Genomic DNA, 26,288 nt, shown 5'->3' with positions numbered 1-26,288 from the left:
CCACACAAAAAAATTCCCTTTTAATCCCTTCACATCTGTCAGGTGTACAACTATATAACCAAAACAAGTACTCATTTATATCTAAGTTTCTTTTATTTTGTGCTGTATGTTTTTTTTCTGTCTGTGTGTGCGGTTTATATAGTTTGACTGGCTTTGTCTTTATACATCGGAAAGGACTCAGAGCTGGGCCCTTCGAGGCTGTGCAGATTCCTGGGGTTTAGGGAATGAGGTAAAATTCTTCCTGCTAGAAAGGAAGCGCGGAAGGGTTATAGCAGCTCTTTCCATGGGCTGCCTCGCCTCCCCTTCGGCAAACCGGTGTCCCTAACTTCAGCCCTCGAATTTGTACACATCCCCTCGCTCGCCTGAGGAGGGGGGGCCGGGCTGGTCCTGCTCTCTGCTTTTTTCCATTATTATTATTACTATTATTTAGTTTGCCGGTGAGAGTGGACGGTGCTGGTTCGGCCTGGCCTGAAAGGGGACCGGTGAACGCCGCCGCCGCCATGGATCGGGACTTGCTGCGGCAGTGCCTGGCAGCGCACGGACCCTCTCTGCTCTCCCTGCTCCGGTGCGAGCAGTACGAGAACCCGCACTTCGGCAGCCTGCTGGGGGACATCGGCCGGGGCCAGCAGTACAGGTAAATGGGGGCCCCGGACCTTTGCGCCTTGTTTTTGGAGCAGGGCTCCGGCTCTTAGATGAGAGGTGACATCTCACCCGGATCAAAACAAGTCCATTTTTGTTTGTTTGTTTGTTTGTTTATTTTGCTAGATTGCATGCGTGGAGATGTGACCCTATTTTTCTTTTTTTTTTTTTTTCCCCTTGGACTATCGGAACTCCAGGTATATGCATGCAGCGGGGCTGGAGCGGTGAGTTCGGGTGGATCTGCCTGCCAGTTACAGAATTATAATATTGGGGTACCAGAGTAGCTCTCTCTCTCTAACTTATTTTAAAAGTTTGGTTTTGCAGTTCTAAAACAGGAAGTTCTTGACAGAATCAGTGAAGCCCACTTTCGGGGAAGCACGTCCGTGATTTGCACATACCCTACCCTTCATAAGACTACTTTTCCTTCAGAAAGTAGGCTAAACGTTTACTTTGATTTTTTTTTATTAAAAACTTATCTGTACAATCCTGTGAGACAAGGGCAATTTTCAGAGGGATTTACCTGACCAGATGAAGTAGGGCCATTGCTGGTCTTTGAGAGCCACAAACAGGCCAGGTTTTCAGGATATGATGGAAATCCTTCTTATCTCCCCTGAACACTCCACCAATACCGACACTACAGCTCTGGACCCACAGATCTCTCAAACTAGAGATTTAGGAATTATACTAGACAATCATCTAAATCTAAAGAAATCAATTAATAATATCACCAAGGACTGTTTCTATAAGCTTCAAGTTTTAAAAAGAATCAAACCCCTTTTCCACTTTCAGGACTTTAGAACCATCCTTCAATCCACGTTATTTTCGAAAACAGACTACTGCAATGCCTTACTACTGGGGCTCCCCATTTCAGCCACAAAACCTATACAAATGCTCCAGAACGCAGCAGCTAGAATCCTATCCAATACCAACCGCCGTGCTCACATTACCCCCATCCTTCGAAACCTGCAATGGCTGCCAATAAAATATAGAATTCTATATAAAGCTCTCATGATAATCCACAAATCTATTCACCAACAGCTCACACTAGACCTTCAGAACCCTCTCAAACACCACTCGTCCGAAAGACCCATCAGAGAAGCTTATAAAGGGACCCTTCAAGTCCCACCTTCAAAATACACCCGTCTAAAAACCACCAAAGAACGTTCCTTCTCCACAGCAGGCCTGGTACTCTGGAACAGACTTCCGACTGACCTAAGACTGGAACCTTGCCTTCATACCTTTCGAAGACAACTGAAGACGTGGCTTTTCCTCCAAGCCTTCCCCTAGTCAAAATGTCACTTCGAACTCAGCCTAAGGAATGAGATAATTACCAATCTCATAACCAGTTATATATTATTTATTTGTTGCTTTTCCGCTCTACCTTTCTTCCTGGCTACTCTAGCCCCCAAGTTCAATGCCCTTGTTTTATGTAACTTTGCTTGATTCAGCCTTCTCGTTTTTGGTTACACTTGTTCATCCCCTAAGTTCCATGTAAACCGGCCTGATGTGAATTCTATTCGTGAAGTCCGGTATAGAAATATATAATAAATAAATAAATATCTACAACGAATATGAATGAAAGAGAGTTGTATGCATTGCATCTATTGTATGCAAATCTATCTCATGCATATTCATTGTAGATAGCTTGAAAACCTGGCTTGCTGGTGTCTCTCGAGGACCAGAGTTAGTCACCCCTGAGCTAAGGAGTTCCCTGGATAGATGTTGCAACCCCCTCTCTCCCCACCCCCAACACTATTGCCACTGTCACAAGCCTGCTTAGTTGTGCCAGTCCCCAAGGAGATGCACCTCACCAGCACTGGATCGGTGCTGATCTTACAGAACTCTACCATCTGATGTTAAGCTACCCCCGTATCTCCTTGTGAGCTCTATTTTTTAGTCCCTGACCAGTGAATACCCCCACCCATCTTTCAATCATGAACATCATTACTGGAACTTCTGCCTACTTTGACATACAGGAAAATCACCCCAAGCAGACCAAATGTGGCTACATCCTCCATGTATTTTACTATTTGCACTTGAGTCCGGTCTTATTTATTTATTTTATTTTATTTAAGTTTTTTTTTTATATACCAACATTCAAGACAATAGTCCCATCATGCTGGTTCACATGGAACAGGAGTGCAAAATAAACTTAAACTTGAACAATGGTGCGGAAAAAGCAGTTACAAATAACAAGGAAAAATAGAACTTGGAGTAAGAAGGAAAAAAGGAAAAGGAAAACCAGATAATTACATATTATTACAATGTAAGAGGTAGCTAATAGTGATATTTATGGTGATGTGTGTTGATTGTTAAGAGTTAAATAATATTGGAGTTAGGAAAAGCCTGCATGAACAGCCAGGTCTTGAGTCTTTTCTTGAAGGTTGAAAGGCTGGGTTCCATTCTAAGATCTGGGGGGATGGAGTTCCATAAGGTAGGTCCGGCTGTGGAGAAGGCCCGATCTCTTAGAGTAATGTGTCTGGTGGTTTTGGCTGAGGGTACTTGAAGTGATCCTTTGTAGGCATCTCTTGTCGGTCTTGTTGAAGTGTGTAATCGGAGGGGGAAATGAAGGTCAATTGGGGCTAGTTGATGGATGTTTTTGTATATGGTGAGAATGGCCTTGTAGATTATTCTGAAGTGGATGGGTAGCCAGTGGAGGCCCATTAGTATGGGGGTTATGTGGTCTCTTCTCCTGGTGTTAGTGAGTATACAGGCAGAGGCATTTTGAACCATTTGCAGTGGTTTGGTGTGTGATGAGGGGAGACCAAGCAAGATGGTGTTACAATAGTCTAGCTTTGCGAAGATGATTGATTGTAGAATCGTTCTAAAGTCATGAGTGTGGAACAGAGGTCTTATTCTTTTCAGCACTTGGAGTTTATAAAAGCAGTCTCTGGTAGTTTTGTTGATGGTAGCTTTCATGTTCAGGCGATTGTCAATTAGAACTCCTAGGTCTTATGTTTCTTTCTTTAGTCCTCTACTGGAATTGTTTAATTTCTGGACTCAAAGCCAGGGCAACAAGAAAACTTTTTACTCAGCAAGAGATTTTCAAATTCAATTTATTTGGCTTCTTAAAAGACAAGTGTTCCTGTGAGATGCGATATGCCCTCTATCTGTAATAACTAGCATCTCAGTGAATATTTGACATGCCCTGACTTATATAATCAAAATACAACACTCCTGAAGCTTCCAGAATGAATGACGTGACTGCCCAAAGACTTCTTTACAAAGAAACATTATGCTGTTGTCATGACAATCTATCATGTATAGGAAATGCTTGTGAGGACATCCTCCATTCAGTTGTAAAAATCATTCATTTACTAGTCTTTCCTGAAACCACCCTTCCATGATAAAAGTTCCTGTATCACCCTGGCTTTGATGCACTGTATTCTTCTAGTATCCTATTGTTCTTCTTTGTTGTGTACACAAATCGCAAGTCTGTGGCTTCAATAGAAGTTAGGCCTGAATTCCGTTTCTTGGCACCAGGATTTACTTAAAACTGTCACCTCACAGGATCTTCTTTTCAACTGGTTCTTGTCCGTTGAGATTATGCATTTGTAAGACAAAAGCTTGCATCCTGGTTTCCTTGTATTGTGGTGCAAACAGTCATTGATGCCTTTCTGGCCTTTACTTATATGCTGTGCAGAGCTTACAAGTTTCCTAAATCTTCTACATCCTTCGAATCTGTGATAATCAGAAAGTCTCTCAGAGTTCATTCACCTCTGACAGGCCACAGTACAGCAGAGGCATCTGGGTATTTTTGGTTGTCTGCTTGGCCTATTCTTCAGAATCTCCATATTGCATTATTTATTTTATTATAAAAAAAAATCCTACTTGATCCAGTGCATTCAGTGGGTAACTGATACATACATAATAAAACAAGTTTATTTAAATGTTTATTGTACTGCATGTCGCAGTCTTATATGTCACTGACATCAAGGTTTTATTTACTCTACTTTCTATGTATTATCTATATCTGTTGTAAACAGTATGCCTTGAACTGCACGTATGTACTGTACTTGACCATTCTTATTCTGTACTTTGTATCCATTGTAAACCTAAACCTACTTTGAGCTCGCTTGTTGGAAAAGAGTGATTATAAATAAATGATGTTGATAGATCCCTCCAAGGTGAAAATTGATGGAGATGGGTTGTGAGAGCGAAACGCGGATGGATTTGATGTCTAAATCCACACGGGCATCTTCGGATGCATGGCTGCTCCACAAGTATTGCAGGTTCCTTGTAGGTAATTTTCAGAGAGAAATTACTTATCTAGTTTCCTATTGAAAATTAACTATGAGGTACAAAAGTGTCAGCAGACCTTGCCCTTGTGTGGATGACTCAGAATTGCTCCCATAATGTGCAGCGTTCTAGCTTTTAGATCTACACCAGAACTGGTTTTCTCCTGGCTCTCTAGCTTTTGACTGTACACATTTCTGATTCAGGTTTGGATTCATTTTCTGCAACTCAGGCTGATTTATGGTTAAAAAAAAATCACTGGGAATTAATTGGGCATATTTATTTGCAAACACAGAAGATGACGTGGAAGTAACTTGATACAGCTTAGAGAGAATATTCTTGTCCGAAACAGACCAAGTTTTGCTGGTCTGTTGATTGTTTTCCAGCTAATAAAGGCATTGCATTCAGATAGATGGGCTATGAGGATTACTGTTCTTTTTTTTTTCTTATTAGGAAAGAAAAGAGAGTTGATAATATTGAGATACAGCAGTTCATTGCAAGAAAAGCCGATCTCCTTTTTGCTCTTTCATGGAAGCCTAATACTGCATCAGTGTCTGAAGCAAGTGAGGAGACTGAAGGTAACTAAAAATAATTTTAGTTATAGTTTGACAGTAAACTTGCTACTTCCAGATGGTTACAGGACTTGACCAAGTTAATGTAAATCGGTTATTTACTCGCTGACAATAGAAGGACCAGGGGACACTCAATGAAGTTAGCAAGTAGCTCATTTAAAACAAATCAAAGAAAATTCTTTTTCGCTCTGCAAGTCTTTGCCAGGGGATATGGTTTCAGCAGCTAGTGTTACTGAGTTTAAAAAAGGTTTGGATAAGTTCTTAGATGATAAATCCATAAACTGCTATTACGGTAATTAATTAATAAGCAATCTGTCTAATGTTTGGGAACTTGCCAGTACATGTGACTTGGATTGGCCACTGTTGGAAACAGGATACTGGACTTGATGGTCTGACCCAGTATGGCATTTCTTATGTTCTTATGTTTTCCCTTCACAGTATTTTACATAAATCACACTGACTGCTTAGAATAAAAGAGAATGGGAAATCTTGGAATGACACAGATTTGTAAATGATCCACCTGTGAAATGTTGAGTGCTGTCAGTGTTCTGATGGAGGCTTTTCACCTGTGACTCTCCTTGCAGATTTCTATGCTGCCATGCCACCACTGGAACAGTTCATGGAGGTTCCCGTTAGGGACAAACGAGAGCTGTTTTTCCGAGACCTGGAACGTGGCGATGTTGTCATCGGACGAATCAGTTCCATTCGGGAATTTGGATTTTTCATTGTGCTGGTCTGTCTAGGCAGCAGCATCATCAGAGATGTATCACCACTAGAAATAACTGTAAGAAACCTTTGCCAGGATGAGAATGCTATGGGTCTGGCTAAGTCATATTATATTTATGTAATTTTATTTGTCAAACTTAATATTCCATTCTTACCATTGTACACACAGAGGGGTAGATTTTAAAAACATACGCGCGCGCGTACGTTTGTTCGCGCACCAGGCGCAAACAAAAGTACGCTGGATTTTATAAGATACGCGCGTATCTTATAAAATCCGGGGTCGGCGCGCGCAAGGGGGTGCACATTTGTGCAACTTGTGCGCGCCGAGCCCTGTGTGCGCTGCCCGGTCCCTCCAAGGCCGCTTCGAAATCGGAGCGGCCTCGGAGGTAACTTTCTTTCTACTACCTCCCCCCCCCCCCCCCCCCCACCTTTATCGGAGAAGTTAGGCGCGGCAGGCCCCGACACAGGCCGCCCCTTTTTGCAAGCTCCGGGACTTACGTGCGCCGCCGAGCCTATGCGTATCTTACGCCCGTACCCCTTTGAAAATCTACCCCAGAGTGAATTATCTCAGTGTAAAACAATTCTAATATCTGATAAACATTGGAGATACTAGTAGAACCTGGGAAAAGTTTCATCTCATTGGCTGCTCTCCCTAACCAGTCCCAGCTGCAGCAGTTGTTGCTTTCCTGTTATACTTTGTGGCCATTGTTGGTATTGCAACCTCTCTTGCTAATCAGAGACAGACTTATAGAATGCCGCATCAATTTATTATCCAAATAATGTGTGCATGCATGAATATATTAAAAAAAAAAAAAAAAAAAAAAAAAAAGTGGTAACTAGAAATATATTTGAAAAATATTCCTGTCCCAGAAGACCTGGCTAATGAGCAGGTTATAAACAGTTTGCTTAAGTCATACATTGTGGATTTGGAATGGCTAATGGCAGGCTACAGCTGCTTCAGTACTTTATGCAGCACTAAACATAGCCAGCCAGTGGGTTGTTGTTGTTTTTTGGTTTTTTTTTTTGTGGGGATACCCTCCTGTTGTGCACGTGGCACTTGTAAGAGGGTAGATTTAAAAAGACAGACTCTCACTGGGCCAGCAATTGGTGAAGGAACTGCTGGCTAAGATTTCTGGTATATGCTGTTCCAAGATTTTCTAGGTTATCACTGTCTTACAGCTTTCTAAGTTGATTACAAAATATTGCTTACAAAACATCTTACGCTTAACTATTTCAGCTTGGCTAGCCTTTTCTTTGCATTAACCTTTTTCTTTGTCTTCAAAATCACTTGTCCCTTTGTGGGTGTCCTGTGGAATATATAACAACTGTGCGGGAGGGGGTAGGAACTTTATGCTTAAACATGAATGACAAAAGAAATAGGATTCATTTAGCAAAAGTGGACATTCCTTTTGAAAAATTCTTAAATATAGCATATAAACTATTTTTGGGAGGTAGAGTGTATGTACTGCTGTTTAATCTTCTTTCATGCTATGAAGGTAATACAATAGCTACTGAAGAATTGCAACATAACTTTCCAAAAGAGTACATTAAGAAAAAGCGACACAAAAAACGCAACTGGCATTTTCAGTTTCAGAAGGTGAAGAAGGGCCCTGCTCTGGATGTTTCCTGTATTCAGACGGTATTTTCTTGACTTCCTAATCTAAAGCCAAGAGGCCTAAGTTTTTGGTTTGAAAAGATGGGCAGGTTACATGCACAAACCAAACTGCCTTCGTATAAAAAAGCTGAAAAATAGCCTAATATTTTTATGCATTTGCCTTATAATCTAGATCTGCGGAGACAGGATGGCTTCCAACAATCTGACTCTTTTCTGGGGGGGGGGGTGTCAACCATATTCAAGAGTACCAGTGTATATGATCTTGGAACATCATCTACTCTCCCAGTGTTTTATTGTAGGAGTTTAATATTTGGTAGCTGCTGGTTTTCAGTTTCTCCGCAGCATTTGCTTAACCTCATTTCCACTTGAGGTTTGTATTAAGTTTTATTTTGTGCTATAATTCCACATAGGTGTATGTCACTGGGTTTAGAGACTTTGAATATCTTTAGAGGACTTGCAAGCTGTTTGTGATCAAAACAAATCACTCTCAATCCTTTCTTTTCTGCTAATTCTTGAGCAGTTTTCAGTCTGTTTACTCTTTCTTTTCCTGTCTTACTGCAAAAATGGCCATTGCCATATTACCAAACATAAGTAGTAAAAATGTCTTTGGCCTTGGGGTTTTGACACATTGCCATATTTTTTTGTTTTCTGTCGTAGGCTCTTTGTCCGCTAAGAGATGTGCCTTCTCACGGCAGCCATGGTGATCCATTGTCATATTATCAAACTGGTGATCTTATACAAGGTAACTGCTTTTCATCAAATTTGCATGTTCTGCTGGATGATCTTTCCTGTGCTGCCAGGAAGAAGCTGAACTGGCTAGTCAGTCTCTCTTTTTTTTTTTTTTTTTTTTTTAATTCTCCATGGCCTCTCCATGGCCTCTCCGGGCTGCCAACTTAACATCGCTTATCTGTTTGTATCTTGTAGCAGCAATAAAGGATATCGACCGGTATCATGAAAAGATTACTGTGTCCTTGCACAGTGCTGCCCTTCCATCTCATCTCTCTTCTCTTAAATTGGGAGTAATTAATTCTGAAGATCTACCTGTACATTACAAGTAAGAACAAGCCCCTTGACTTATTATATTGTGTTATGTTTCTTCATTTTAATCAATTTTTATTGGTATAATCCTCAATATAATTTTCCACTTGAAATATATGAGAAAATAGTACCTGTAGTTGCTGTTCTGCTGACATGCTATATTAAAATAATTTAAACAGTGGTAATATGTCACCAGTTTACATTTGCTGTTAAGTAACCAGTGTAACATCCAGAACCTGTTACAATACATTCTCCTTCATACTTCATGTTCATCCCCAGTTATCTCTCTTTATGGCATACTATGATCCATTCTTTTTTTTTTTTCTGCAATTGGCTTGTATAAACAGTATGTTTTAAAACTTGTTTTGACTCCTTAAGGAGGCAAATTGATAGTTAACTTCATGCTGATATTAATTCATCTGGCTTAGGATCTGCATTTGTCCAAAGGTCAATTTGGTCCATTGCCAGCAGATTTATCTTAAGGGTGAGTTCCCTGTACGTACCCGGATCGATCCAGACTCCTGGATTTTGCTCCCCTCCAGCACATGGAGACAGAAGTTTTAACGGACTCTGCCTTATACCCTGAGGTGCCACCTAGAGTCTGTCAGTATTTCTCTGTCTCCAGCAGATGGTGGAGGTGCAAATCCCTTCAGTCTGGATTAGCTAGAAATTAGTTTAAAAAAAAAAAGACTAATTTAAGGAACAACAGGAGGATTGAGGTACCTTAAGCCTCCCAGGGGGTTGGCAGGTCCTGGTGGGACCATCACCCCTGGTCTTTGAGGCTGAGGAGCAGAGGGTTGAGAACCCTGTCACAGGTACTCCTTCGCAGTCTGAGGGTGATACCGGGGAGCCTGGTTCACTCACCCTCTGAGGGGGACAGGCCCAGTGTGTTTCTTTTTTTGTTTTTTTTAATGTAAAACTCAATCTGTGTTTTAACAAGAAGCTGTAAGGTAAAAAGAATTTTGCTTGCCTTCCTCTCCGACGACCTCTCCGGTGTCGTGTCCCCCCCCCCCGCCGATCACTGCCGTACCTCCCGTCGGGCTCTTTTTCTATTTTTAGTGCTCCTAATCATGCCGCGTGGTGCGGCCTGCAGTGCCGGTGGGAAGGCGCGTGCGCGGCTCTCCAGAGCCGGCATCTGCTCAGACTGCCGCCCCGGGGTGGGGGGGGGGAGGGTGGGTATCTCGGCGATGACTCGGTTGTTAATTTCCTGTGGTGGCGATCACTGCGGAGGCCGAGAGCCTGGGAGGCTCGTTCGGCACCACCAAGCTCCCGACCCATTCCTGCTGAGCGCGGGACGGAGGCCATCTTGGAGGTTTTCAGAGCACAAGAACGGGCAGCTTTGGGGGAAGGGAATTCCCCACCACCGCTATCGCCGCAATCTGGGGGCGATGCAGACGTTGATCGAGAGAACTCATCAGGGGAGGACCCCGAGGAGGCCTCAGATTCTTCTTCATCATTCTCCTTCAAATTTGTCCTACTCCTCTATAAAGCCTTTAAGGCTCGGAAGGCAGCCAGGAAGCAAGGTGTCAAGGCTCCTCATTCAGCCCTGGCGCTCTTGCCGGGGGGAGGGGGGGCAAAGTGGACACTTGACCCACAAGCGGCCCAAGCCCCCGGGGCGGGAGGGGGGGGTTTCATCAAAACCTAAGCAGCCTCTCAGATCTATATCCTGCCCTACAGACAGTTCATCTTCGGAGGCTTCGGATGTAGATGGATCCCATCCGCTGGATCCTACAGGTCCAGATGCAGATCCAGACAGCCAGCTTCTGCCTGCCAAGCAATCGGGCTCACAGATGGTCAAAGGTGATGACCCAAAAGTTGTGAGTTTGTTCTGAAAGGATGCGTTGGGTCTGCTTATTCCTGCTATTCTGGAGGAATTGGGGATAGAGGTTCCTCAGGAGGATTCACGGCTGGGTGCCATGGATCCGGTGATGGTCAGTCTCAGGGGCCCGGCTCGCTCCTTCCCTTTCCATATGTCAGTGACTGACCTATTGTTTCGAGAGTGGGACACTCCAGACTTGGCTTTGAAGGTAAGCCGGGCTATGGATAAACTGTACGCACTGCCGGAAGACGCCCTGGATCTCCTCACAGTGCCCAAGGTGGATGCAGCGGTCTCCACCATCCCTGTGATGGGAGCCACAGCGCTTAAAGATTTGCAGGATCGCAAATTAAGAGTTGCAACTTAAATAGATTTTTTAAGTTTCAGCTCTCGGAGTACGTGCCGCAATGTGCAGCAGTTTTGCGCTGAGGGCCAGCCTCCACTGGGTGCAGCACTTGTAATCGGTTGCATCCTTGTCAGAAGCAGAAGCTATTCAGGCTGGTCGTCTGGAGGCCATGGTTGCTTACAGTGCCGATGCGCTTTATGATCTCCTTCGTACTTCGGGCAGGACTATGGTTTCGGCTGTCTCGGCCTGTAGATTCCTCTGCCTCAGGAACTGGTCTGCAGATGTCTCTTCGAAGACCCAATTGGGATCCTTGCCCTTTTAAGGGGAAGCTTCTCTTCGGCCAAGAATTGGAGGACATGATTAAGTCTCTGGGAGAGAACAAAGTCCATAAGTTACCGGAGGATAAGACCCAAGGTGAAGGGATCCTTTTCACAGCGGTCGAGATTCCGTGGGAATCGACATTTTCGCTCTTCCCGATCCTCTGGGGCATCGTCTCGACGGAGTCCTCCCCGCCAACATTCCTGGAATCAGTCCTTTCGTGGCCAACGGGCCTGGTAGGGACGGAGCCCCACAGACGCATGGAGGTCTCACGTCTACACAATGAAATGATGCCAGTTTACTCCTCCAAACCGAAGATAGGTATCTCTCTTTTCCTGGAGGAGTGGACCACCTTGACCTCGGATCAGTGGGTCCTAAATATCTACTGTTTGTTAAAGTTACTGTTCCCTGTACGTACCAGGATCAGTCCAGACTGCTGGGTTGTGTCTCCCTTCCAGCAGAGGGAGTCAGAGAAAAAAAACTGAAAAGGCACCCCTCTTAACCTGGTGTGCCACCTGCAATCCCTCAGTATTTTCTCTGACTCTCAGCAGAAGGGTTGACAGAACCTGTGGTCCAGATTTTTCAATTTCTTTAAATTTAGTTACTTTTTTTTTTTTTTTTTTACAGAGTTCTAAGGCTCTGGATGCTTTAGTTAACACCTTTGGCTACAACAAAGTTGGTTGTATTATGAAAAAAAAAAAAAATAAAATCTCAGTGCGGTTTTATTTTCCCAGGTTTTTCACTCAGCAGGTAGATGTAAGGCAGGGGCTGGCAGCTCTAAAAGCCTTGTTCCCGGAGGGCTGTCTCTCTCTCTGGAGGGGGATTAACCGGTGAGCCGGTCCCTCCCCTCGGTGCCCCGAGACGAGTTTCCTCGGGTGCTGCAGTGAGTCGGCAGGGTATTTAAGTTCTTCTTTTTTCTTTCCTACCGCACTGTTTGGGATGCCACGAGAGCTATCGTGCTCAGCATGTGGGAAGGCGGGGTTGCGCCTCTCACGGGACGGAGTTTGCGCCCTCTGCCTCCCTGGGGGGGGAGGGCTCATCCGGGGGAGATTTTTGGGCCCATTTTGCCATGAGGTGTGGAACGGCGATCGCGCACGGGAACGGCGGCCATTTTGTCGGAGCCCGCCCTGCCTGCCGACTGGGGGAGAGGATTCTCCGATTTCTCCTCCCAGTCTGAGTCCTGTTCGACTGCGCGATTCGGGGCCCGCCCCCTCGGGGAGCCTGGTCCTCCCCCCCCCCCCCCCTCACCTATCGGATCCCTTAAAGGGCCAGTCAGTTTTTTTTTCTTCAAAATTTATTTTACTTATGCATAGGGCTTTTTTGGCGGCGGAAGCTCGTCAGCAGGATGAGCAGCCCCCTCCCGCGAAGATTGCGTGGCAGGACACGTCTCTGGATGCCCTTTCGGCCCCTGGGGGGGCTCCGGATCCTGCTCCCTTGGGATCTTTTCTGGATCCTCTCCTCCAAAACCTAGATGGGGGTGTTGATGAGTCCGCTCCAGTAGAGGGGGACGACCCCCGGGTTTCTCGGCTGTTTGCCGGGAGGAGTTGGATCCCTTGATCCCCCTATGTCCTGGAGGAACTGGAAGTGGAGACACCAGTCCCCAGTTCGGAGTCAGTTAAAGGGAAACCAGTACTCTCGGGGCTGCATGCCCTGCCCCAAACTTTTCCTTTCCACCCAATGCTTAAGCAGTTGGTCACTCGGGAGTGGGAATCTCCGGACGCGGAAAAGGCCTTTGACAGGGTAGAGTGGCAATACCTATTTGCTATTCTACAGCATATGCAACTCAAAGGCCTTTTCATGGATGAGGTTCGCCTTCTGTATGCCTCTCCTTTTAGCTGCAATTCTGGTGAATGGGGCCACGTCTCCAGAGTTTAAAACATTTAGGGGTACGCGGCAGGTATGTCCCCTATCACCCTTATTATTTGTGCTGGCATTGGAGCCTTTGTTAGTGGCGATACAATCCTCTGAGCAGATAAGGGGGGGAACGAATGGAACATTTTCATTTTAAATATGCCGCATTTGCAGACGACCTGCTGGTTTTCTTGCGTGACCCGGAACTATCATTGCCATCCCTGCTACAAATGATAACAGACTATGGGAGCATTTCCGGTTTTAAATTGAATAGTGACAAGTCGGAGGCCCTGGCGTTCCCTGACTCCCTGAAGAGAGCCTGGCGGGATACTTTCCCACTCAGGTGGGCGGAGGGCTCTTTCCGTTATCTCAGGGTGGTAATCTCTATAAATTTAACTAAGCTATATGAACTGAATGTCCCACTATTACTGCACCTCTCCCGGGTCAAACTGTTGTTATGGAGATCCCTTCCTTTATCTCTGGAAGGCCGGATTAATGTATTTAAGATGATTCTCTTCCCTAAATGGCTATATCTATTGCAGACATTCCCATTGCAGCTTAAATACAAGGATCTTCGGGCCCTAGAGGGATATCTTCTGCCATTTTTGTGGGGGTGGTAAAATACCTCTTTGTAGACTACAACAACCATGTGGTAGTGGAGGTCTGGGATTCCCCGACCTAAAGCTGTACAATTTGGCATGCCTCTTTGTATCATACGGGATTGGCTTTTTGATGGCTCCATCTAAACTGCTATTGAGTGCGACCGCGCACTCTTTCATAATCTAGATCTGCGTTATCTTATGCAAGCTGTACCCTCAGAACTGCCCAAGGGGATGAGCACCCATGTGCTGCTCGCGCCTCTCCACAATGCCTGCAGGGTTTTATTAACTGATCTGCAGCTTCCTGTTCATTGTCCCCCCCCCCCTTTCTTACCTATACAGGAGAACTTAGCATTCACCCCAGGGATCACCTCGAAGTTTTTATGGGAGTGGCAGCGTAAGGGATTGACACAATTGCACATGCTGCTGATGGCCGAGGGCACCATTCTCCCATTTGATGAGCTATAAAGGCATTTTGGGCTAGGTACTAGAGATATATTCCCCTACCTGCAATTGAGACATTATCGCCTCCTTACCACAGACAGCACTTTCTTTACTGGAGATACAAAAACAAAGAAACACAGAAATGATGGCAGAAGAAGACCAAACGGCCCATCCAGTCTGCCCAGCAAGCTTTCACACTTAAGTATGACAAAAATATCTGTTACTCTGACCGCTGAGTTCAGGGCCCTTATTGGTAACTTTATGGTTCTAATTTCCTTCCACCTCCGCCATTGATGTAGAGAGCAGTGCTGGATCTGCATCAAAGTGAAGTATCAAGTTTAATTGGTTAGGGGTAGTAACCGCTGCAATAAGCAAGCTACTCCCATGCTTATTTGTTTACCCAGCCTGTGCAATTCAGTCCTTGTTGGTTGTTGTCTGAATATAAATCCTCTTTTCTTCATTCCCCCTGCCATTAAAGCAGTGAGCTGTGCTGGATATGTATTCAAAGTGAAGTATCAGGCTTAATTGATTTGGGGTAGTAACAGTCACAACAAAAGGGCGAAGAGAACTGGGAGCAGAGGGCGTGGATGATCTTGTCCTTCCTTGGCGAAAGGACATTCTGTTGTACGTGTTTCTACCTTGACCGTTGGTCGACTATGTTCTGCGTCACATTGAAGCTCATCAGGGCAAAGTAGTACTGGTGGTGCCGGAATGGCCACATCGCCCTTTGTTTGCGGACCTTGTGAACCTCGCAGTGAATGGACCTCTGAGGTTTCATCTATCTCCAACCCTTCTGCACCAAGGCCCCGTTTTATTTTTGAGAGGCAGATCGCTTCTGTCTAGCGGCATGGCTTTTGAAAGGAGGAAATTGAGGAGTAAGGGGTATTCGGAGGCAGTGATTGCCACACTCCTGCAGTCTCACTAGCCTTCTACCACCATGGCTTACATCCGAGTTTGGGGTGTTTTTGAGACCTGGTTTCTGGACCACGAGGTGGAGCCATCCAGAGCTTCGATTGCGGATGTTTTGGCCTTTTTACAGGCAGGACTGTCAAAAGGGTTAGCCTTTAATTCCCTAAGAGTCCAGGTGGCGACCCTTGGTTACTTTTGAGGTAGGGTACAGGGCATTGCCCTGGCATCCCATCCAGATGTGGTTCGTTTTTTGCGTGGCGTCAAGCATTTGCGTCCTCCGATTCGGAACCTTTGTCCCTCTTGGAAGTTAAATCTGGTTCTCCGTGCCCTTTTGTAAAGTGCCTTTTGAGCCATTGAAGTGAGCGACTCTTAAAGATTTGATGTTGAAAGTGGTCTTCCTCGTGGCTATCTCCTCAGCGAGGTGTGTTTGAGCTACAGGCCCTATCTTGCAGGGAGCCCGTCTTACGATTTACAGAGGCAGGAGTCTCCTTGTGGACGGTGCCATCCTTTCTTCCGAAGGTGGAGTCCTCTTTCCATTTGAATCAGTCAGTAGAGCTCCCGTCCTTTGCAGACTTGAATTCTTCTGCTCCAAAGGCTAGGGATCTAAGGAAATTCGATGTGATATGAGTACTGTTTTGTTACTTAGAGGTTACGAACAGTTTCCGCTTCTCAGATTATCTGTTCATCCTGTGGAGTGGCCCCAGGAAGGGTCAGAAGCTTCAAAGGCCACTGTTGCGCGCTGACTAAAGGAAGCTATTATCTCTGCATACATAGTTCAGGGTCGTCTGGTCCTGGTTGGTCTTCGGGCTCATTCTACTCTATCGCAAGCTGCCTCATGGGCAGAATGGCAGCAGGTGTCACCATAGGAAATTTGCAAGGCAGCTACTTGGAAATCTGCACACACTTTTGTCAGGCAATATGGCCTTGATGTCCGGGCCCCAGAGCCTGGTTCTTTTGGGGCTAGTGTGCTCCGTGCGGGACTCTTTGTCTCATCTGGTTAGGGAAGCTTTGGTACATCCCAGGAGTCTGGACTGATCCGGGTACATACAGGGAAAGGAAAATTGGTTCTTACCTGCTAATTTTCGTTCCTATAGTACCATGGATCAATCCAGAGTCCCGCCTTTTCAGTGTTGGGAGTAACGGAGAATCCGATCGGTCGTTGGTTATTTAGATTCTGCAGATTTATCAGATGTTCCTATGCTATATGTCCTCCTTACAGGCTGTGAGTAGGGGCAGATCTAGTTTGTTACATTACAGGTTTACATTCCCTCTGCTCTTTGGGGGGAAGTTGTCTTAGAATGATTTAAATTTTATGCTTGATTACAGCGTAATACTGACAGACTCTCTAGGTGGCACCTCAGGGTATAGGGCAGAGTCCGTTAAAACTTCTCTGTCTCCATCTGCTAGAGGGGAGGCAAAACCCAGGAGTCTGGACTGATCTGTGGTACTACCGTACAGGAACGGAAATTAGCAGGTAAGAACCAATTTTCCTATATCTGCCACCTGATTTAATAATCAATTCCTTATTGTCACCAAAACCAGCCCAGGTAGATGGATTTTTCTCCCATACCAGCAGATGGAGACAGAGACTCAAAGGATTAGTGTTTCTGCTACCTGCAGTCTCCAGTAGATGGTAGGGGTGTCAATTCTGCAGTCGGTCTGCTTGTGAGGAAAATTGTTCCCAGGATGTTGGGTCCTATTTAAGGGCTATCCTCTTGATGGAGTAGGGTTAAGCAGGGGTTCGGTAACCCTTTTTTTTGTTTTGTATTCTTTGGCTGGAGTAGGTTTGATAGCCAGTGGAGCTGGTTCCCTCACTCTGTATCCTCCCTTCATTTCTGGGGATGCGGTGGGGGCAGCTTCTGGCTTTTTAGCTGTTCAAGGCACTTGTGACTTTAACCTCTGCCGGCCCTACGCTTCTTTTCAGGAAGCCGATTTTAGGAGGAATAGCAGACTAGCTCATGGTGCAGGCAGCTTGGGTCTCTTTCCTGGCTGTGGAGAGGGAGAAGCAAATAAGGCCTTTCAGTTAGGAAGCAGTATCTGATGTGCAGGGACTGTCAGGCACAGGTTCTCCCTTCCAGCATCTACAAATTGTGTGCAGGTGGTATGGAAGGTTGCTTCTCGGCTTCTTCAGCTGCCAGGGAGACGTCAAGGTCAAAAGCAAGAGAACAGCACTGGTCAGACTCTAAATCGGGCTCTGCTGCAGAATGCAGAAGGACAGTAACTCTTCCCCCCCCTCCCCCCCTTCTGCAGAGGGAGACTAATGCTGACCCTGTTTTCTTGCCCCTTTGACTAAGGAAGCAGGGAGTCAGCAGGTTGGTGCAGAGGGAGCCTCTGCCTTATGGATTTCAGAGGAGGAGGATTTGGCTGATTCTTTTTCTCCTGAATTTGTATTACTGATGTGTGTATCAAGAAGGTCGGTATATAAAAATTTGAAATAAATAAATAAAGCATGCCTGGTAAGAGAGGAGGGCTTCTTCACCAAGTTCTGTTTCTCCCTCCCATCCAAAAAAAAAAAAAAAATGAGATTGGATGCTGACTTTTTCGGAAGGGGATTTACAGGATGATCTCCCTATATATTTCCTTGAAGGTGAGGAGAATGGAATTCCTTTTGGAGGAAGGAGAGATTCCTATTTTAGTTGGAGATAATCCGAAAGTCATGTGATATGAATTGCCTTCCATGTTGACTCAGGCCCTTGTGGAGCTAGATATTAAGGAAACGAGAGTTGAGTCAGACTAAGAAGGTGAGAAACCCATTATAAAAGGATTTTGAGCGCCTGCCCCTTTTGACATCATTGTGGCACCAAGATTTGAGGCCCAGGATGCTGCTGAAGGTACCATTCACCTGCTTCTCTTTGGACTCGAGCTTCCTTGACCATCTGGAGCCTATGGATTGCAACTTGCTGCCTTTTGCTATTCTCTGCATCCCTCACTTCTGGTGGGGATAGCAAGCCCCACCCCTTGTGATGACATCAGGGCGCCCACCCTGGACTTTGTTCTTTTGTGTGGCGGCTCTTGTGAGACACTTGCAGAGGACTCTTCTCTTGAATTGGAATCCTCCCGTTGCAGCTAATATTTTCTTATTTATAGAAATAAAGTGAATGCCACCAAAAAAGCTTTCTTCTGAAATAAAATTGTCTTCCCCTAATAATTTTTTTTACATCTTTTCAGTATAGTCAAATCTTTAACAAAATACATTTCTCAAATGACTTACCCTCATCTACAGACTTTTGTAACCAAATACATGACTCTTTTTCATAGAAAAAGCAAAAATAAAATTGACAATTTCTCTCATAGGCCTATACCAAATGAATTGCAAAACTCACTTCCATATATTAAATGGGATTCATTTTCTCCAGTTCTTTCTGATACAATACAGTTAATTGAATCCAAAATGAAAAACTCAGTTTGTCTGCTAAACTCATGTCCTACTAAAAAGTGCAAGCAAAAACAACCCAAATTTGGCATCAGTAGCGAGTGTATCACTTTTATCTAGGTACCTGCCGGGAATACTAAAACAAGCTTTGGTGACTGAAATATAACACCCCCCCCCCCCCCCCCCCCCCAAAAAAAAAAAGCCTCTGATCCATTTGACTTTACCAATTACCATCCAGTCTCATCACTCCCATTTTTATCTAAACTCATTTAATCTGTTTTATGACAATTGAGTGATTTTCTGGAAGAACATGAAATCCTAGATGCTCGTCAACAAAACTTTGGAAAAAGCTACAGTACTGAAACACTTATTCTGTCGGTGTTTGACACAATACTCCATTGATTTGATGCAAATACAGATTATATCATAGTATTACTTGACATATCTGCTGCATTCAGTATGGTTATGCATTAATTTGTGTTTCAATTGGTATATCCAGAACAGTTTTAGAATGGTTTAAATCTTACTTAACAGATCACTTGCAGTGAATTAGGATAGGTTCATCGCATTCAAATTTGTATAAAATAACGTCTGGTCTTCCACAGGGTTCTTCTCTTTCATCCACACTGTTTAATATATATTTAGCCCTACTGTGTAAGCCTTTCTCTTGCATTGGTATCTATTATAAAATATATGCTGATGACATACAGTTCTTCATGCCATATTCCTCCTCTTGGTCTATTACTTTGGACATGGTATGACTTTGCATAAACTCGAGCAAGTCTTGGCTAACACAGATTTCAACTTAATCTTTCAAAAACAGAAATAATTCTGTGATTTAAAACACCCCCCCCCCCCAAAAAAAAAACAAACAACTCAGACACACCCATACCCAACTGTTCTTTCTCTACTAGGCCAACAGCCTTGGCCTTGGAAGGTTGTTCTGTAGCTCTTTCTGCCATGGTCCTTGATGGGAAAAGTTCTAAGGCACATAGAGGTCAGGTGGTTCCAAAAGCTCCAAAATAGCCCAAACACTCGTGGTTTTGTGAATCTGTTATGTCTCAAGGGGGAAGGGCCCTTGCGATTCAGTCAGGTTCCTGGTCTTCTTCATTAGAGTTCGATCTTCGATCAGGTGGATTGCTTTTGTCTTGGGGCTTGGCTCTTAAAAGGTGAAGGTTGAGAGGCTATTCAGAAGAGGTCTGACAAACTTGTTGCAGGCTAGCAAATCATCCACTTCTTTGACATACATGAGTCTGGGTGATGATCACGGACTGATCTTGGGGGTTTCTCTGCTTCAGACCTAGATCCTGATGATCCTCTTTTTTTTGCAGAAAGAGTTGTAAAAGGGATTAGATTTGCGCTCTCCTAAGATGCAAGTGGATGTGTTGTCCTGTTACAGGGGCAGAGTGCACAAATCCTTCATCGCTTTACATTCGGATGTGGTAAGATTTTTACGTGGGCTACAGCCCTTGTGGCTGCCGGTTCGGCGTTTTTGGTTCCACTGTGAAATTTCAAGTTGGCGTTGAAAGCCTTCTGCATTTCTTAAAGGAACTTTCTTTGAAAGCCTTGTTTTTGGTTGCTGTCTGTTCAGCAAGATGTATATCTGAGTTGCAGGCTTTGTCATGTATAGATCCTTTTTAGGTTTACGGAGAATGGGTTTCAATCTGTACGGTCCCATTCTTTCTGCTAACAGTAGTTTCTGCATTTCATTTAAGTCGGTCTATTAAGTTGGCTGCATTTAAGAAGATCTGGTTCAGCTGGAAAGTTTCAGGAGCTTTGAGATATTTGAAGGTTACAAATGAGTTTCAGAGATCAGATCATCTTTCTGTTCAGTGGTTGCTGCAAGGGGCAGTAGGCACCTAAGGCATTTATCCCTAGATGAATTAAGGAGGTAATTGCATCAGGATACATTTGCAAGGATTTGGAAGTTTCTGTGGGACTTAGAGCTTATATTACTAGAGCTCAGATGGCTTCTTGGGTGAAGTATCAGTTTATTTCACACCAGGATATTTGGGCTTCCCTGCATAATTTTTCTAAGCATTATAGGTTGGCTTTTTGAGTATATGGTGAGCGGGCCTTTCAGGTTCTCACCCACTTTAGGGGGCTTGGGTACATACTTTCCATTTTGGACTGGACTGGGGATAAGGAAGGAAAAATTTGGTTCTTACCTGCTAATCTTTTTTCCTTGAGTTGTCCCAGACTAGTCCAGAATCCCGCCCTTTGACTCTGATGACCACTAGACTGTGTGTATATAGATATAGAGTCTGAGTATGCTTGATGGAGTTCTTTCTGTGGAGGGGTTTCAATTTAAATTTGGAATTACTCTGTTTTAATTCCCCTTCTTAAATGGGGGAAGGGGTATATTTGCTTTGTTACAAACTTACTGGGAGACTGCAGGTGGCAGAGTATCTTATATTAGAGATGTGAATCGGAACCAGAATCTGTTCGGATTTCAGTTCCGATTCACATCTCTATCTTATATACCAGAGGTACCCTGAAGCTTTGATTTTCTGTCTCCATCTGCTGGTAGGGAAGAAAACCCAACCGTTGAGACTGTTCTGGGAAAGGGAGAGAAAATTAACAGGTAAGAACCAATTTTTCCTTTCAAGGCAGTGATCAAAGCAGAGTGCTAAAATAGTTTTGTTTTCAGAATGTATCCTCTAACTACATTAGATTTCTATTGAGTGGAATGTGAGATTTGAAAATGTTTACTTGTCATGGAAAGAACGTCTCTCAAACTGTTTAATTTTGCTGCATTCCAGAAGGTTACGAACTACTGATCCAGGTGCTTCCCCGCATTTAAAACAATTGTGCGCATGTAACCATCCAATTCTGTGCTGCATTTCTAAATTAGTATTCAAAATTAGGTTAACTAGTTGGGCCCTATGGTCCTTATCTGCTGTCATATTTTATGTTTCTGTGTTTCCTTGTAAGTTGCTGTTTTCCTTAGGCTGCTCTTTATCATGTTACCGTGTATGCAGGGAAAGCAGATGGAAGGAGGGAGAGATATTAATTGACATGAAAAACCAACTATCTGCAAGCCTTCCACCGTGTTCTGTTGCACCAAGTCCTTATGATCAAGAGGCAAGGGCAGAATGAGGGTCATGCAAAAGACAGAAAACAAACAATAGAAAATCTTTTATACCACAAGTAATCATCAGGGGTACCCTAAGTGATGTTTACTATTCCTGCCTTATAACTTAAATCCTGTTATTAAATGAAAACCATTTTTGAAGGCTGTAGAAACCTAATTTGCATGCTGGTATGAATGAACTCCTTAGATCTGAAGGTTTATATTTTGTTACACTTGAATTCATAAGACAGCATTGTATAATATAGAATTGTGTGTGTGTGTGTGTGTGTGTAAGGATGTGTATAGCATGTATATATAATTTCTTGTAAGATATTCCAGTGCTGTATTATTTAAGTTTTAATTTTTGTTTTACTTTTTGTTTTGAAGGAAAAGTGTTGCTCTGGCCAGCAACAATTCACAAATTTATGAAAAGACCTTAGAACAATCCTTAGGATTTGCTAATCCATCCACAGTTGAATTCCTGCTGGGAAAGCTAGGAATAAGTGAATCTGACCCACCATCGTTGATGAGAGGCCTGCAAAGGTACAGTATTGCTTTAGGACCCTTCATTTTCCATAGCGTTCTGCTGTAAGAAACACAGGTTGATGTTTACTACTGAGGTGTATTACTCTACAGCGCCTCTAGGGGTGCTGAGCAGTCTGGTGTGGTGTTTTTTGTTTTTTTTTGACACTACTAACCCAGCAGCTTTCCCTTGCTCCTTTGCACTTCCAGCTCGGTCAGAAATCCTGGCTGGGGTCTGCTGCCATGAACCCGACTACCCAAGGAATTTTCCCCTATTTTATATTTCTTCCCCCCCCCCCCCCCCCCACAATCAATGTATCTAGCCTGGCTAGTGCAGGGTTAGTCTTTGGCTGGGGACAATGCATCATACACCATTCACTATTCATCAAGGCTCCTTCCAGAACCTTGCAATCGTGAGCCCTTACTATTCATCCAGTCAGACCAGTCCAGCAAAGTGGGTTATACACACTGACCAGCAGGTGGAGACAAAGATCAATAGGTTTGCTGATGTCACTCCTTATATGCATCTGTGCTGACACCAGCCTGCCAGTATTCTTTATCTCTAGAGATGGTTGGACAAGCATCCTGTGCTATTGATGATGGCCTGGTAGGCTTAATAGAAAAAGGTTGAAAGAGCTCCTGAGGGGAAAGACTAGCTCTCCTTCCCTCAGTTCAGTGGGATCCTTTGGGGTTTCACAAAAAAAAATTGCCTGCTTCTGAGGAGAGAGTCTTGGGCTCTCTCCCTCAGTTAAGTGTCTTGGACCCAGGGGGCTTTGAGGGTGGCTGGTTGGATTCCTTACTTTCTTGTCCCTTTCTCCCTCTCCCCCTGTTTCATGGTGTCTCTTTGCATTTCTCTTATCCAGCTGTCTCTGTTTTAAGAGCTTGAGTTGTTTATGTGATAGCAATAAAGGAAAAAAAAAGGGATAGTCAAGGAGGGCTTGCCTTGCTTGGCAGTCTGTGTTTACTGCGGCAGCAGGAGCTTGTGCTGGGAGACTCTGAGGCTTGTTTGGAGCTCCTTGTATATGAAAGAACCCGTAAAGTGAATAATTAAACAACAGTATACCCAGTCTCAAATGTACCTAAATGTCAGACACAACAATAATACAGAATGTATATATGGCCATCATATAAAAGACGTTGTAATCAACTTATTTTTGGAATCAGTGTTCACATCTATCTTAGACCATGTCTTAATTTATAATCATTGGTCATATGTATATTACTATTTTTGCAGAAGTGTTTGGTTTTTTTTTTTTAATTGCAAATAAAACTTAATTTGAAATGACAGTCACGATAGTCCAAACTTTCTCTCTCAAAGTGCTGCCCTGCACTGTTTCGGTGTTTAAAATAGCTGCAGGTATTCTGTTTAAATGTTAGCGGTCAGGGCTCTTTGGACTCCCAAGGCAAAAAGAGAGCCAGGGTGTAGGAAGGGAGAAATTTTGAGAGAGACTGTTGTTTTGGGTTTTTTTTTCCTCTTTGGCATTCTGCCTGGATGTTTTTAGTGAGCTGGCATAGAGTGATAGCGAAGGGGATTTGAAGGCAGTGGAACATCCCCCAGAAGGGAGGGGGGGCAGATTCTTCTATGTTTAGCCTCTTTCATAGGGACGAGTCAGCATCCCTGTATTCTAAGTCCCTATATGTATTGAGGACAAGAAGGAGGAAACTTCTAAGGCAGAACCAATAACGGTCAGCATTAGAAAATCATCTGTTTTTCCTGCGGCACCAGGCTGATAGATTTGAGCAAATGTCGCCCAAGGCTAATTTTAAGGGTGAGCATTCACTCTCCAAGCTGTATCCTTTTGGACCGTCAGGTTCAGAAAAAATTTCATTTCCCCAGAATAGTTGCCTTGGTCTGTTTGGTGACCAAGAGAACCACTATTCCTGTGGAGAGTGATGTGGCTCTTAAAGATGCTCAGGACAGGAAAATTGAATCCATTCTCAAGCAGGCGTTTGATCTCTATGTGCTGTTGCAATGTTTGGCTGGTGTCTGGCACAGAATATATAACGGGAGTCTGTAGAAAATTATTTGCAGTTGGAATCAGGGGCTACATATTTGACAGATGTTCGTTTTTTTTAAATTTATTGTTTTCAAAGGATAACTGTTACACAACAACTCTGCCGCAAGGCCTTTAGTCATACATTAAGATCATAAGAACAGTAATCTAACATACAATCCCGTAAAACCGCCGCTCTTAAACCACTCTTTTATCCCACATTTTGTAAATATCGTCAGTCCCCCTCTCTCCACTCCTCCCCCCCTTCCTTATATGGTATTATTGTAGCATTTGAACAACATGTGCATAATATAAAACAGCACTAGACAGAGCAAGATGAATTAACAGGTCCTTAACATGCAAAGTCCGACGTCATGGGGACATAACAGAGATCTTATATCTTATAATGCGGGCTTACTAGTAGGATCTGCCATGTCACGTTCCAGCCATGATATATAGCTTTGCCGTTGTTTCATAAATTGATCTAATGGTTTGTTTGTGTTGGGCTGTCAGATGTTCTAGGTAATAAATATTTGCTAGTTTCTAGGTTACTTTCTGCCTAGTTGGTACCTCTACCTGTTTCCAACCTCTTGCAATCTCCGCTTTTGCTGCTAACAAGATTTGCAGAAGCAAGTGATAATGGGAATCTGCCCTCTCCTTGAAATGAATATTCAATAAAACAACATAGGATCCAGCGATATCCGTGTGTCTGTTATTTCTAGGATAAGATTCACAACCATATTCCAAAAAAGAACTATCTTTGGGCAGGTCCACCACATATGGAAATAAGTGCTATCTCACCGCATCTTCGCCAGCAGAGATTGTCAGCCATTGGGGAAAACTTATGTAGTTTATATGGGGTGATGTGCCATCTACAAAGCACTTTATAACCATGCTCTACAAGTGAAGCAGAAATAGAGCTCTGTTTGATCATTAGAAAGCTAGTCTGCCAGCGTTTCATATTCAGGGCCCCTTGAATGTCTTTCTCCCAGTTTTTTATATGAGAGGATGATGCCGGCAAATCCCTATTCAAGAGTGTATATATTCTGAATATTACCTTTGTGATATTATCAGCTTTGTGTCAAAAGCCCTCAAACAGTGATTTACCCTTCAGCAACTCTTGCTTAACTTTAGTCTGGGACATAAAATGCCGAATTTGTAAATAGAAATAATAGTCAGAAGTTGGTATACCAAAATGACTTGTAAGATCAGAAAAGTCTCGTACTCTGCCTCCCTGCAAAAGATGCTCCAAACGAGAACAACCATTGGTTTCCCATCTGTGGGCTACAATTTTTTATCTTCTGGGTCTGAAAGCTTGATTGAAAAATAAAGTTCCCTGTTCGTACCCAGATCAGTCCAGACAGTGGGTTGAGCCTCCTGTCCAGCAGAGGGAGACAGAGAAAAACTGAAAAGGTATCCTATATCAGGACAGTGCTCAGCCTGCGTCCCTTCAGTATTTCTCTGTCTCCCAGCAGAGGCAGGCAGTTGAACCTGTGGTTCCCTAGCTTTCTCTGTTTTTCCACACTGGTGATTTCTTTATCCCAGGACAAGCAGGATGCTAGTCCTCACATATGGGTGACGTCACTGACGGAGCCCTATCACGGAAAATTTTCTGTCAAAGTTTCTAGAAACTTTTGACTGGCACACTGAGCATGCCATGATATTCTCATCCACAGGTGTCTCCCTTCAGTCTTCGTTTTTCCGCGCTGCTTTTGGCATTGTGGAGCAGGAGCCCTGTGTAAACTTCTTCACACAATCTCTGACTAAAAATCAGATTAAAAATTCATTTTTTTCTCTCCCACATCGGGGTCTCTATTACCACCGGCCGGGGAGTACAATACTTCTTTTCCGACTCATTTGAGTTTTATAAATTTTTCGTCAGAAATCCATTGACGGCTGTCGAGGATTATCATGGCCATGGGATTTAAAAAATGTCTCAATTGTAATCAGACCATGTCCATTACGGATCCACACCTCGAGTGTGTACTTTGTTTGGGCCAGTCTCATGATGTTTCATCCTGCCCAAAATGTGCAGAAATGACCGCTAAAGGTCGCAAAGCATGACAAGAAAAGATGGAACATTTGTTCCACCTTCAGCTATTACCTTCCACATCGACATCCACTCAGTCGTCTCCGGCCGGAGCTTCAAAACGGATAATCCTTAAAAAAAACAAAAAAAAACCAACATTGTCTGGAGGGTTCAGGGTATCGTTCATC

General features: G+C 43.9%; 1 protein-coding gene across 2 annotated transcripts in view; it reads left to right on the top strand.

The window, feature by feature from the left end:
- Window positions 1-367: 367 nt before the first annotated feature.
- The window catches only part of TTC14 (tetratricopeptide repeat domain 14), a 109,058-nt gene continuing 83,137 nt past the window's right edge, over window positions 368-26,288 (top strand). Inside the window, exons 1-7 of one of the 2 annotated variants that reach the window (XM_029616299.1) lie at window positions 368-634; window positions 5,329-5,453; window positions 6,032-6,231; window positions 8,446-8,530; window positions 8,713-8,842; window positions 21,013-21,066; window positions 21,943-22,098. In XM_029616299.1, coding sequence (XP_029472159.1) covers window positions 501-634; window positions 5,329-5,453; window positions 6,032-6,231; window positions 8,446-8,530; window positions 8,713-8,842; window positions 21,013-21,066; window positions 21,943-22,098 — 884 coding nt within the window. In that variant the 5' untranslated portion in view covers window positions 368-500. The remainder of the gene's footprint in view (window positions 635-5,328; window positions 5,454-6,031; window positions 6,232-8,445; window positions 8,531-8,712; window positions 8,843-21,012; window positions 21,067-21,942; window positions 22,099-26,288) is intronic. The other variant, XM_029616300.1, reaches the window with a different exon arrangement.

The sequence above is a fragment of the Rhinatrema bivittatum genome, chromosome 9 (assembly GCF_901001135.1).
Source record: "Rhinatrema bivittatum chromosome 9, aRhiBiv1.1, whole genome shotgun sequence".
In the NCBI taxonomy this organism is placed as follows: Eukaryota; Metazoa; Chordata; class Amphibia; order Gymnophiona; family Rhinatrematidae; genus Rhinatrema; species Rhinatrema bivittatum.
This window is presented reverse-complemented; position numbering and strand designations above follow the sequence as displayed.